General features: G+C 39.8%; 1 protein-coding gene across 1 annotated transcript; it reads right to left on the bottom strand.

The window, feature by feature from the left end:
- Positions 1-3,512: 3,512 nt before the first annotated feature.
- Positions 3,513-12,984, bottom strand: gltpd2b (glycolipid transfer protein domain containing 2b). The gene is made up of 4 exons (XM_041800685.1): positions 12,456-12,984; positions 9,497-9,555; positions 9,161-9,339; positions 3,513-7,694 (listed from the first exon to the last, which is right to left on the bottom strand). The coding sequence occupies exons 1-4, from the start codon at positions 12,523-12,525 to the stop codon at positions 7,079-7,081; spliced, it is 924 nt and encodes a 307-aa protein (XP_041656619.1). The 5' UTR covers positions 12,526-12,984; the 3' UTR covers positions 3,513-7,078.
- Between the last annotated feature and the right edge of the window lie 693 nt (positions 12,985-13,677).

The following is a 13,677-nucleotide window of genomic DNA, read 5'->3' as shown; positions in this document are numbered from 1 at the left end:
GGGCACCTCTCCAGCTACCAGGCCAAAGTCCAGATATGGTCTTACCAGGACTTGTACCTCCCAGCCCAAGTCCCTCCAGACTGAGCTACTGCCACTACTGCCGCCCCCAGAATGTTTTCATAGAGGACATGCTTTTTTCCTGTCAGCAGACTGTTTACGCTTTATCAAACATTTTGTAGTCAAGTTTTAAACGTCAGGTTTTGACTTAATTTTGGCATCCTAACCCTAAAGGGGTGTTTAATCTAATTTTACTTCTTCTGTCTGAGCGTCTATTTCTGTTCTCCGATGAATGGTCTGTGAGAGTGGCCACCAGAGATGAATGGTCTGCAGCCAGATGAATTGGGCCAGTCTTGTACTTGTACTCTTCTACTGCAAAGCCTGTTGTAACTCATGCATGGATCAGCATTGTCTTGCTGACATAAGCAAGAACGTCTCTAAACAATATCTTTGGGAAGCATATGTTGCTTTAAGACCTGCATGGAGTTCCCAGTATTATTGGTGCCTTATAAGACGTGCAGGTTACTCATGCCATGGGCATTAATACACCCCAACACCACCACAGATGCTGGCTTTTGATCTTTGCATTGATAACAATCTAGATGGTCCTTTTTCTCTTCAGCCCAGGAGAGTCAAAGGCCATTATTTAAAAAAAAAAAATCATGTGGACTCATCAGAACACAGCAAACTTTTCCACTTTGGTCAGTCCATCTAAGATTAGTTCAGGTTGGGGTTTTCAAATGTAACCCATCACAGGATAATGCTGGCCTTAAATGCAGTACTGCCTGAAGAACTGAGGGCCATTCAGTGTTGCCCCTTACATGCAGAGATTTGTCAAGAATCTCCGAATCTTTTGATGATATTATGGACTGTAGGTGGTGAAATCTCTAAATTCTATGCAAACTTATCAGGCTGAGGAACATGTTCATAAACTGCTGGACTATTTGCCCACACAGTCTTTCACAAAATGGAGAACCAAGCCCTATTGTTGACTATGAATGACTGAGTCTTTAAGGAGTGCTTCTTTTATACCTCGTCATGGTACTATCACCTGTTACTTATTAACCTACTTACCTGTGGAAAGGCTCAAGTGTTTCTAAGCATTCCCAGCCTTTTCTTGCTCTGGTACAAACCTTTGTAAAATGTGTTCAGGCATCAAATTCATAATGTCTGTATAGTAAAACTAAAAAGGGTGATAGTTTGAATAATATCTTGTTTTGGTGCTGTTTTACTAAATATAGGTAGAAAGGGATTTTTAAATCACAGTTTTCTGGTGGCATAACTCGCCTCAACTTTTTTGGATTTTTTTCTATTGTAAAAAGAAAGACTCTCCATTATGACGAAAATCTACAGAAAAATACACACATGTGGGCTGCTATTGCTGTGCAATGCACTCTGGGTAGTGATGTCAAATAGTTGTATTCTTCTTCTCACATGTTCCCAGTTTTATTCACCTCAATCTGCATCGCTACTTCTTCCTTACTGTCCTCTGCGTTAAAACTGCACTAGGATTAAAATGAACAACACTTAAAGGATGACACTGCAGGAAAAACAGCAACACATGTAAATCTCTTTTTTAAAGTACTCCAGCATTTAAGGTGTAGTTTTTCTTCTACAACAGTCATAATAGAAGACCTTAATGTTAATCCAATAAGGTCAATATGTCTGAATGTGCAGCGTTCCTTTTCAGGTATGTCATGCTAATGCTAACTGTTTCGTCATGCTTTACTTGGAAACAAAAGTTGTAAAATGTAGCCTGACCTTCAGAGGGGACAGAAAAAGAACCCAGTCTGTGTCAAAAGTAGCATCAAGGGGGTGTAATCTAATGTAATCCCATTCACCGTAATCCCACAGCCTGCAGTACCAGGGGAGTGCAGGCTGTGCACACTCTGGTGGGTAGTTAAGAGAAATAATGTGACGTAGTTTCATGGGTTGGTTGAACTAGTGGTGACCTTTTTTATTTCATTTTCTCACTAGTATCAGGAGGAAGTGTGTGGGCTGTAGAAATACCAGCAGCAACACGTCATCCTCCGAGACACACCTCAGGTCAAAGGTCCACTGCAACACATCCAGTTGCTGTTTGCCATAAAAACTGACCCAACAGAGGAAATATGTTGATCCTGGTTTAGATTTGACTTTTCAGTACTGTCTGCTGCAAACAACTTGACAGGATTACAGGTGAAGTGAACTTCCTCTTTCTGACCTTCATCCAGGTCCCGTCTCCAGTTGGCTCGGTGGCTGTCGGCTCTACGCTTATCTCTCCTTTGCTCGTTGTCTCCACCTCAGAAAAAAAAGAGAGTGCAGGCCAAGAAAAGAGAGAGAGAGTTGGGATTACATGGCATTAGAGGTATTTGTGGGTTTAAAATAGTCCGATCAAGAGTAGCGCCAGTGTCCTATTCTTACATATACTACTCTCTTTGTTAGGAACACATTCAGTAATTAGAATCCTGCACTACTAAAGTCAAATCAGCTTAAGTATATTTGTCCAACTTCTAGTAAAAAAAAAACAAAACAAAATAAAACTTACAGCCTACTTATTTTAAGATGCATTCATCTGACCAGACCAAATATGAATCTTCTTTCATGATATAAAAAGCCAAATTTAAGGCCTGCATTCCTTGTAATAAATTCAATAGTGTACTAATGTAGCAAGCAAATTTGACTTTGTAAGTATTTGTAATGTAATGGACTGAGTCATTTTGATAGTGTATTTCATTTCAAGACACTCAATAAAACTTACTAGCCTCTCTGGCAAATAAAATGCATTTATCACAAGCAATATATTTCTAGTTTTGCTTTTAATGTCTTTAAATAAGATGTTTACCCGGACTTTTCAGGCAAATGTAGCTTACAATCTGAATAGTTAAAGCCTTGCCTGGAAATTAAAAAATGATTCTTGCTTCAGATGATAGATTTTACTAAACAAGACCCAAACATCAAATAGAAAGTGCAAACCCCACTTCCATAAAAGTTGGGACATTGTGTAAATTGCAAATTAAATCAATACAGTGATTTGCAAATCCTTTTCAACTTATGATCGAATGAATACAGCATGAAAACAAGATCTTTAACGTTTAAACTGATAAATTTGATTGTTTTGGGAAAATATGCACATTCTGAAGCCTACAACACATTCCAAAAAAATTGGTACGGGGCAAAAAAAAAAAAAAATTCTTAAGCTGCTGAATGCTCGATTCACCTTGAACATGGGGTGCGCATGGCCTAGCTGTTAGGTCTCTCCCCTGGCGACCAGGTTTAAGTCTGACCTGTGGCTTTATAAAAGCATATAAAGCCCCAAAACATATTTAACAAAAGAAACACCTGGAAAACTCCACAGGTAAGTGGGTCAATCAGTAAAAGGTAAATATATCTTTACTGGGTATAAAAGGAACACTCCTTAAAGATTCAGTCATTCACACTGAACAATGGGTGAGGTTCTCCACCTTGTGAAAGACTGTGTGGACAAATAATCAAACAGTTCATGAACAATCTTACTCAACAATTGCAAGGAATTTAAATATTTCACCACAGTCCACAATATCATCAAAATAGTCAGAGAATCTGGATAAATCTCTACATGTAAGGAGCAAAACTAAAATCCAACACTGAATGAGCTTCCATTCCTCAGGTAGCAGCTCAGAAAACCACCGTCAGTTAACACAGAATGTCACTGCACTGCTGTGGTCTAAGGAGTCCACATGACAAACTGTTTTTATTGGAAATAATGGCCATCAAGTCCTCCTGGACACAAAGGAGACCATCCAGACTGTTATGTAAAGTTCCAAAGCCAGAATCTGTGATGGTATGAGGGTGTGTTAGTGCTCATGGCATGGGTAACTTGCACATCTTTGAAGGCACCATTACCACTGAGAGGTACATGCAGGTTTTGGAGTAACACGCTTCCATCCAGTCGATCTTTAAGGGATGTCCCAGTTTATTCCAGTGAGACAATGTCAAGCCACATTCTGCATGAGTTACACCAGCATGGCTTTGCAGGAAAAGTCTGTGGTTAGAAGGGCTGACCTGCATGCAGTCTAGACCCCTCTCCTACTGAACATGTAAGGCACATTATGAAGCAACTTAAGATGTTCATCGAGGACGAATGGGAAATAGTTCCACAGTTAACAGTTAGTGTTAACTGTTCGAGGTGAACATGCTCCTATCCCAACTTTTTTGGAACATTTTGCAGGCATCAAGTTCAGAATGAGTGTATATTTCCAGAAAAACAATAAAGTTTATCAGTTTGAACATTTATTACCTGTCTTTGTTCTGTATTCCATTGATTATGAGTTGAAAACAATGCAGAAATCCCTTGTTTGTTTTGATTGATGTTCTATGCAGTGTCCCAACTTTTTTGGAATTGGGGTTTGTCTATCATAGTGGTGGGAAAAAACTTTGATAAGGCAATACAGTTTTGTCCTGACTTGTGTGATACAACTGTCAAAATGCTGGTACCAAATATTCATATTTAAATTTGAAGAAATATGACAGTCAAACAGATTTCCCTGATGATTTGACTCACTGCATCTTTACTTTCTAACCAATCACGGCAGTGCTTATGAAATAAATGAGGATGATATGAACATAGATTGGCAGGGAGATAAAAGAAGGAGAGGGAGAAGAAGAAGATAGGACGTCAGATAGTAAAAAGATGTAAAAGGATGAAGACAAAAAAACACAGTATTGTGATGTTGTTGTTATCATGAGCCATGTAATGCGTGTTATTGTTTCATGAGTTATCCTGCGATTCCCAGCCCTTGTGTATAACAGACAAAGAGATATTCTGAGGAAATAAACCCTCTGCTGATTTAAATTGTTTCTTGGTAAAAGGATCAAACAAAGCAGATTTATGCAGCGTTATATAAAAAGTCTTTCAGAGCATTGAAAACCTCAGCATTACACAACAGTGACATTTAAATGTCAAACTCATCACATAGATGGACCAGACTACTTCACAAACGCACAAATGCATTCCCTCTTTTTTCTTTTTACTCATAAAGATATATATTTAATCATTCTGAACATGGTACAAAAGCTTACAGTGTAAAACTCAGGCATTAATACTCTGCATTCACACTACAATCAGCACCGTTTTTAATCATATGTTGATTTATTAGTGTAATACTTCTTTAATCAAGATTGATTGGACCCAGATATAAGGCTAAAAGGCACCTAGACCTATCCACTTATGAGGTAGCTTACTAAATCAAGTCAAACATCATTAAAGCAGCATTCATTCGGAGCAAAATCTGAATATAAATTTACCTCATAAAGAAACACAAACTGTACCATTTGATGCAATATTACTTAAGAACTTCTGTGAAGAGCTTTGGGTTTGAGTCCAAGGGAAAAGGAACCACAGACCAGATATTAACCCACTTTGAGGACTAAGGCCTCTGCATGAGTGGCACGTGGATAAAACCACTGGGCTCCTGGTGCCCCGTAAATAGTGTATTTTACAATTTAAAGAAACAAAACATCAAAGTGCTGGGTCTTAAATTAAAATAGGACTGAAGCCTCGTTTCAACTTACATATGTGACTGATGTCCATGTATCTGTTCAGTTACAGGTGAGACCTCCTAGTGTCCAATGCAATAAAGTGCATTTTTTTACAGTTTATAGAAATCTGATAAGAACTACCTGCAGCAATGGGAAGAGTGTAGTTTTGACAGTTTTTTGCCACTTTGGTAAGAAAAAAACAGGTAAGGTAACTCATTCAGCCATGTAAATATTTGTTTGTATGTTAACTTGCGTATCATTTTTAAAGACCCTGCAAAGTGAAAATAAATCTGTATGACAGGTCACTGTGTTATGAACCCCCAGGTCAAATATCAGTCAAATAAAACATCTCTAGGTTTATAAAATTAAGCTTCAAAATCATGAAAAATGACGCCGTAAATGAGGCCCACACATGGTGATGAATAATGACAGGTGTTACGGTTTGTTTGTATAGCGTGTGGCAGGACTGTAACAGTATTCGTCCTGGATCATCAAGTCGCTCGTCCATTTCTGACGTGTATCTAACTGTATGCTTCCCAATTACTATCATGACCGATGACTGTATTTTCGTTTTGGTTCCTTCTGTCAACATGCTTCCTGATTGGCTCTTGCTCCCTTCCACATGACAATTCTGCTTGTGCAGGAGCTGGACCGCCATTCAATCAGGTCTGAGAGGGAAAAAGTCGTTCTTAAAACAGCACACAATCGCGACAATCAGGCAAGATAATCTTAAAATCCATTTGATAATCAGGACTTTGATGACTTTGTCGGGGGTTCAGGCCAACGATTGGCACTGTTATCGTGTAGTGACCCACTTAAGCAGCACACTGTCTACAGTTTCTCAGAAATTTTCTGCAAATGTTCCGTTTTTTTCAGTGTATTGTATGTGAATCTTACAGAGGGAAGGAATTTCGACGGCACGACGGAACATCAAGGAGATTTTCATAGGACAGATTCCTGATAGATGCTTCTGTAACCATAGTATGTAAGTGGAAACGAGGGGTCACTGTCCATTTTTGCTGTGGAAAATGTAAACAAAAGGCAGTTCCAGCAGCCCTCTGACACCAGCCCTTAGTAGTCACAAACATAAATAGTTAAATTATCGGTCTTCACAATAGTATATGGTTTATTTTGTGTGTCAGTTTTGATTTCAGCCTGTTTGAAAACCAGACTCTTCACAGCAGCTTTTATCATCTCCTCTGTGACCCACTCTCAAAAACATCACTAACTTTACTTTGTGCTTTGTCAAGCTTATGTTTCTGTATGCACCAGCTTCATTAATTCACAGTCTGCATTTAAACAGTCCAAATGTATCATCAGCTGCCTTTAAAAAGCCTCTAGTCGAGACATGGTCTCATAAAATTGAATAGGAATGCCTACAGACTGAAAGAAACTTCCAGTATATGTTGATTGTTAACAGCACTTTGGTTGGGAGGACAAATATGGCACATGTGCATTTCAGCCAATAAAACAGCCCTTCATGTCTTCATTACAAGTTTATACTTTTTATATGCCCTTAATATGACTGTGCAAAACATGATAAAACAGAAGAGTCTTTCTGCTCAGTCTGACAGTTCACTTTCTATGGCAAGTCCAGCATGCCATTTTCCTCCAGGGCTTTCTGCGTCCTGTCGTAAACCTCTCCAATAGCCTGAACCACTCTGTTTAGCACCATGCTGAGCCCCTCCTGGTCCTGCACACACACCAATCTGAAGAAGAAACCTCGCTCCGGCATGGCTATGAAGGCCAGCTCAGCGGCCCTCCGTACGTACCAGGTGTGGTGATTGGCGAGCGTGCTCTGGTAGGCCTCGCGGCAAAGCTCTGAGGGGCTCCTGAGTCGGCCAGTCACTGGCGTCTCAGCCAGCTTCTGCAAGAAGAGTTTCAGCCAGAGCAGAGCGCGGTGCAGACGCAGCAGAGTCCGGCATCCAGAGTCCGTCTGTAGTTTAAAGTCCACAAGGCCTCGGTTCAGCTCTGCCGCAATCATGGAGTGCACAGAGTGGTAGGCACCGGTGTGCCGTGAGGCCTCTGGATCATTCGTAGTCCCTAACTCTGTGCTCACAGGGTTTACTGAGTTTACATCTACCAGCTCTGCTTCAGGGCTCTCTTCAGACAACCGAGCCAGCTGGCGGATTATGGAAGTCTTAGTTTCTATTTCCTTTGATATCAGCCCCACCATCGAGCCGAGAGCTTCCATGAATCTGTAAGAGCAAGAAAGGAAGGAGGGTGGGATTAATTTCTAAGGTAGTCACAAAGTGTTTTGAAAAGCATGCAAAACTGAAAACAAAAAAGAAAACAGCCCGTTAAAATACACACCACAACAGACAATAAACACCAAATTGTACATTTGAAATGTTAACCAAAGCATGTCACCAAAATGTCTGCAACCAAGAAATCTTAACCTTTTTCCACTTGTGAATGAGGCTCAAAGGTTTTTTTTTTTTTCCACACATGCACTCCTGAAAATTTCAGGAACATTTTTGGTTTTGCATTTCTTTTAGGGTGTAACAGTTGTTTTTAGAATATTTTTGGGGAATTTTTTCACTGTTATACATTGAGAAGGACAGGGGAAAGAGTCGAAAACAGGGATGAGAGAGAGAGGGGGTGAGACATGAGGGAGAGAAGCCTGCAGAGGAAAAGGGCCATAATTGCTTGTCAAAGGAAGCAACCTTGTTTTAGCAACATGTAGAATCTCTGTCTCATGAGCAATGAGCTGTTAATTTTTCAGTCATCGAGTATAAAGTATTAGCTCTTGGCCAGTCTAACAGCCAAGACAACCTGGAGATCCTGCTAAGACTAAATGTAAAGCAGAGATCTGCAACTTATTTCTTACATATTTTCAAATTCATCGTTGTGGTGCAACGGCAGAGCAGAACAGTAAGGTCACCAGTTTGGAGCCTTGCAGGACTCCTCAGGACAATAGAGAGAAATCAAGAAACAGAATTACCAAGAAGGACACAAACTTCTGCCAGGATGCATGTGCTAAAATTTAATCTACTGATATGCATGATTAGCCTTGCAAGCTGATGGATAAGTCAGATTCAACGTCTGTCAATGGGTGGACCCATCTTGCACAGCTTCAAGCAAATACACTCATTCCTGGTGTGTGTCACCTTTTGATGAAAAAGAGATGAGAGCTACAGGCATGGTTTAGTGTCTGTAAACAATGGCAGCAGGTGAAGAAAGTAGCATAAATGTAGCTTTAGCAGCGGTTTGATAAATTCTAGACAATATTTCTTTATTGAAAGAAGAGCAGAAAACTGTATTGAAAGCTTTTCTCAGTGGATGCTTTTGCTATTCTTCCAACCAGCTTTGGCAACAGTTTAGCTTACAACTTGCTCCACTGATAATAAACAGTGATAACAGATGTTTGTGGAGCTCTGATTACATGAACAACTACTACGTCATGTTTGCTGGAAAGAATGTAGCAGACAGAAGCCTTATCATCACAGTTTTTTTCCCATTTTTTGGAAAGGTTCTGCCACTCTAAAACACCTATAGGCCAGCAGGGTGTGTGAGGCTACTACGCCCACGATATTACACAGTTCAACATAGGAGCATGTGTCATATCAGAGTCCAGTTTTGATTATTATATCATAAATTACTTTATTTGTTCCAGTGGCTGTAAACTTCTCCCAGGATACTCCTCTGTTATCAAATATATTACCTCACGAGTTCATCCCAGCTGGCCAGATACGGCTGCAGGAGCACGTCGGAGTCGTAGGCCGGAGCAGCCAGCAGGTGGCTGAGCAGCAGCGACACCTGGAAGGTCTGGCCAGGGCACGACTCTAGGACCTGCCGGCCCTCAGCTCCTTCGGCTCCACTGCTGTTGTACAGCTGGTGGAGCTGCTGGTGGGGGAGGGGAGGTGTGTGCGTGGAGGCGATTGTGGACAAAGAAAGAGAGAATGCGGAAGTGATTCACCACATTCAAATTGGCCATCTGCTTCACAGGATCAACGTTGTGGAGAAAATGTAATGAAAGGCGTACTGCTTAATCCTTTACCTTATTCGCTTGGTTATAACCTTTTAAGCAAGAATCCCAGTGGTAATCCAAACCTCCATCTGACAGAGAAACAAGAGAAATGTTAGTATTTCTTTGTCTAATGAGACAATGGCATTTTTATTGCAACTTTTGCTGCAACTGTGATTTAAAAACAATGAAGCTCAAAGCAATCTGCCCTATTTGACCTCAAAATTAAATATTTATTGGCTTGCATCTTCATATCAATTATTAACAATTATGGCTCAACAGAACTAACAATTTCAACAACAAAACATGCAATATTAATTTTAGTGGCTGCCTTGGGGCTAAAGAAACAGACTGTTTACATCATCTTATTGTGTAATTAGGTGAACTTACTAGAGAATGATTGCTTTATTTCATACCAAGGAGTAAAATCATAATTCCTTGGAATTGTAGATCCATTTCCCCTCATTTTCAGATCTGTTCTGGGTTTCTACCAGCACCCAAATGTGGCCTTGTAGTTTTGATTTCACAAATATGTTCATGGGTTTGTTTATTTTCTTCTCTTTAGTGATGAGCAGGTAGTATAAAGCAGATTTCTAGAGATATCTACAAAAAAAAAGTCTCCTTTTAATGCAGAAAATGAGCTGCAAAGCTCACAAAATAGAAATTATAACAAAACAGCAAATCAATGATCTAAACATGTCATTTAGATGCTTAATCTGCAGAATCAGGAGTTGATTGCGCTACATTGATGTCTCACTTTAAAAGGAATAATCTATAATATTGAATTCAAAAGAGGTTACTTTTCTTTGTTAACCAAAATAGCTGTCATGTGCCATCTGCTATCACTAAATGTTGAAAACTGATTGAAACGGTTGACTTTATTTGTCACACGTTCCTGATTAATTATACTGTGGGCTAATTTTGGCCTGTGACAGAGCAAGCTGAGAAATGTGACCATCATGTGCATGTCTCTGGCAGCAGTTATGAGCCTTAACTTTAAACCTCTAATTAGATAGAGATGCATACATGCACCATAATCATCATATAGTGACACAAGTTTACAATTATGTAAAAATTAGAATAGCACACTTTATGCAGATGAACTACACATTTGCTTTTATCATCAAACTGAACATGGTCTTAAATTTGTGATTAAGTGTGACTAAATTGTAACTTTCCTAATGTCCCAGCATTCTTTGCATTCATTCAGACATGTGCCTCAGTGAAGGCGAGGGATTCACAGATACATTTTTCCAGACCAAGTACAAGTACATTTGAGTACTCACTGACACCTAGTACAAATAGAGTATTTAATAATACCACAACTATTCTTAAAATTCTTTTAAGGTTTGTTTTATTTTTATCAGATGTTCCTCATCCTTCTACTTGATGGTTTATCAGTGCATAGCTTTCATAGCCCTCTACATTTTTCATCCTCATTTACGTTAAAATATCACCAAACTGCAGACGCTCACATGATGAGAGGCTAACATCATAAATGCTATCAAAGGTATCTGCATAGATACCCAATACTGGTAGTTTTATTTGGGTTCACTTTGTGTGCTCTCAGAGAAACCGTCCAGTCAAACAACCAAAAGCTACAAGCGATTCTCAAAAATCTTGTGAATTTGGGACTCATTAACAAATGCAACTAAAGGATCAGCGCCTAACCAGAACCCAGATGACTTGTGATTTATTGTCACATATTTTAGGTAAGCCTCTGCAAATAATCAGCATCCTTGCATTAAATTCAGAGCTCATGTAGCGGCTCCACTTTGACAGTAGCATCCTGAAGGTGTTTCCAGGAGACAATGGTAATGTTACGTTTCACCACCTACACAAAGTAAAAGCTGTTTTAAATTTCTCCCAACTATGTCAGAGAATAGTTCAGCTCATTTAAGGTCGTCACGATACAAGAATTTTAAACTCTGATACGATACCAACAAAAATCAGGCATTACTGACACCTGTTTAGAGTCCATGATTTTTAAAAAAAGAACCCCTGGTACTAAATATCTGGACTGCTTTTGTTTTATTTTATCAAAAATTGTAAGCAAAATCATGAGCATCATCTGGATATATTAGCAATGTTTCATGAGTAGGAGTTTGCCTGTCATTTGTGATGGATTCTTTCCTCTCCTGAGCATCTGCCTTTAAGATAGATGGTTTTAAACACGTATTAAAATAACAGAGAATGTATCTTTGAAAGACATACAGCGAGTAAACATATTAAAGTAAAAAAAAATGGTTGACAACATTAATTTTGCTCCACTGATTGCCTTACATATAAAAAGTTACCTACCTAAAGAAAAATGCATGATTGTCGAAACCTTATATTTTCCCACAAAGACATGTTTTGACACAATGTTCACTTTTTGATTAAAAGGCAAATTAACACTTTTTTAGAATAATCCCTAAACTATCATTTAGGGTTGAGCAAAATACTGTGAATCAGTTTTAAGTGCCATTGTGAATGAAATCTCCTTTTTTATTTTGCCTCTATCTATTTATCTCTATTTATATCTGTCATTTCATGCTTGCTGCATTGACAGATACTTTACTCGTAAGCGATTGAAGCCCTATTTTTTCTTATTATATCCTAAAATAAGATATTTATAAGGACTTTTGTGCTGTTTTTAGATTATATCTATTGTCATGAGATATTTTTGACATCAAATTAGAGAAATTTTCTTGCTAAAACTTAATTTTTTTTTTGCAGTGCAAAACGGAAGACTGAACGCAGATCAAATTGGAAAGTCCCACTGCCATCTCAAATTTCAATTAGCTGTCAAATCCCCCAAAATATTTCTGTCATCCTGTTAAGCATGAAAAGTAGAGATGTGTGACCACCATGCTGGATCCTGCAGCCACCACAACATGTGACACATTCCTCATCTGGAGCATATGCCTTTCAAACAAGGAAGGGATTGTACGGACTAATACTATAACACAGGAACAGCAAGAAAGAGAGAGAGAGAGAGAGAGATACTCACGGAGCCACAGGGAGCCCAGGAAGAGCAGCAGGACTAAGATAGCAGCAGCAGCCTTGCTCTTCACACCCATACTGAAGTCCAGCTTTGGGCCGTCCGCTCCCTCTCTTTTCCTTCTCTTTGTGTCTATCTTTTTATTCCTCTGAGTCTCACATGAGTCCTCCTCCCCTGGCACAGGCTGTCACCACAATTAGTCGGTACCGGACCCCTGCCTCTGACCCCCCCAGTCCTCCCTCTCATGCTCCTCTTAAATAAAAAGTTTCACCCAGAAGACCCTCTGCTGACGCTTCACCTTGTACTACAACTGCTCCCTTCCCTCGCCACTCTTTACTATTCAGCCTCTTGTTCCCTCTTCCTTCTTTCACTTTCTTTGATTCATGTCTTGCCTCCCTCCTGCCTTTTTGTCTCTGTGATTTTAAAGCTGCCTGGCTCTTGTTGTGTTGCTCAATCTGAGGGTCCAGAGATCAGCCGAGAGCAGCTACCGGCTGATAAAGCAGAGCCGGCGTAGCATGTCCGCCAGTAACCCTCTCTCTTCCAGATTCATCTTCCAGATATGCGCTTGTATTTCTGGTCACTTCGAGTAAACACTTGCTCTCTCTTCTCTCCTCTCCTCCCACTACAACACCCTCCCCTCTTCTTTTCCCTCCCACCCTTTATAACTCATTCACACACACCATTAGGAGCAACACCATCACTACCACGTCTAAAAGCAGAGCAGACACCCTGAAAGCATGTTGCTTTGCATTTCCATTGATTCATCAACACCGTCTCCTTTTGACACAGAAAGTGATTGTCTGGTAAGCTTTTTCTCCTGCAAACCAAGAAAAAGGCAACTTTTATTTGCATCAAAATCATCAAAGACACTACTCTTGCACCAAAGACTACATTTTCTTTCTCCTATTGCCACATATTTGACAAAAGCTGACTTCTAATCTTCTTCTCATATGCTTTCTGAATTGTAAATGATGATTATTTAACAATTTCATGTGATTATCTGGGTCTAAAGTCTAAGACATGTCAGTAAAACATAAGCCACACATGCAGGGTGTTCCTCTGATTACCACTATCAGGGGAAACCCACTGATTGGTCCCTGTCATCGTGGCTGCTGCCGCTGCTGTTGATGTGGGGGGAGGTGAACAGACATTGAACTCAAGCCGAACCACATGTGTGCTTGAGAAGAGGGGGACTCAACAATGCTATTTTGCAGCAGAGGAGCGGGAAAAG

This window comes from Cheilinus undulatus, linkage group 12 (genome assembly GCF_018320785.1).
Source record: "Cheilinus undulatus linkage group 12, ASM1832078v1, whole genome shotgun sequence".
Taxonomy (NCBI): domain Eukaryota; kingdom Metazoa; phylum Chordata; class Actinopteri; order Labriformes; family Labridae; genus Cheilinus; species Cheilinus undulatus.
The sequence above is the reverse complement of the archived record's forward strand: the minus strand, read 5'-3'. Positions and strand labels throughout refer to the sequence as shown.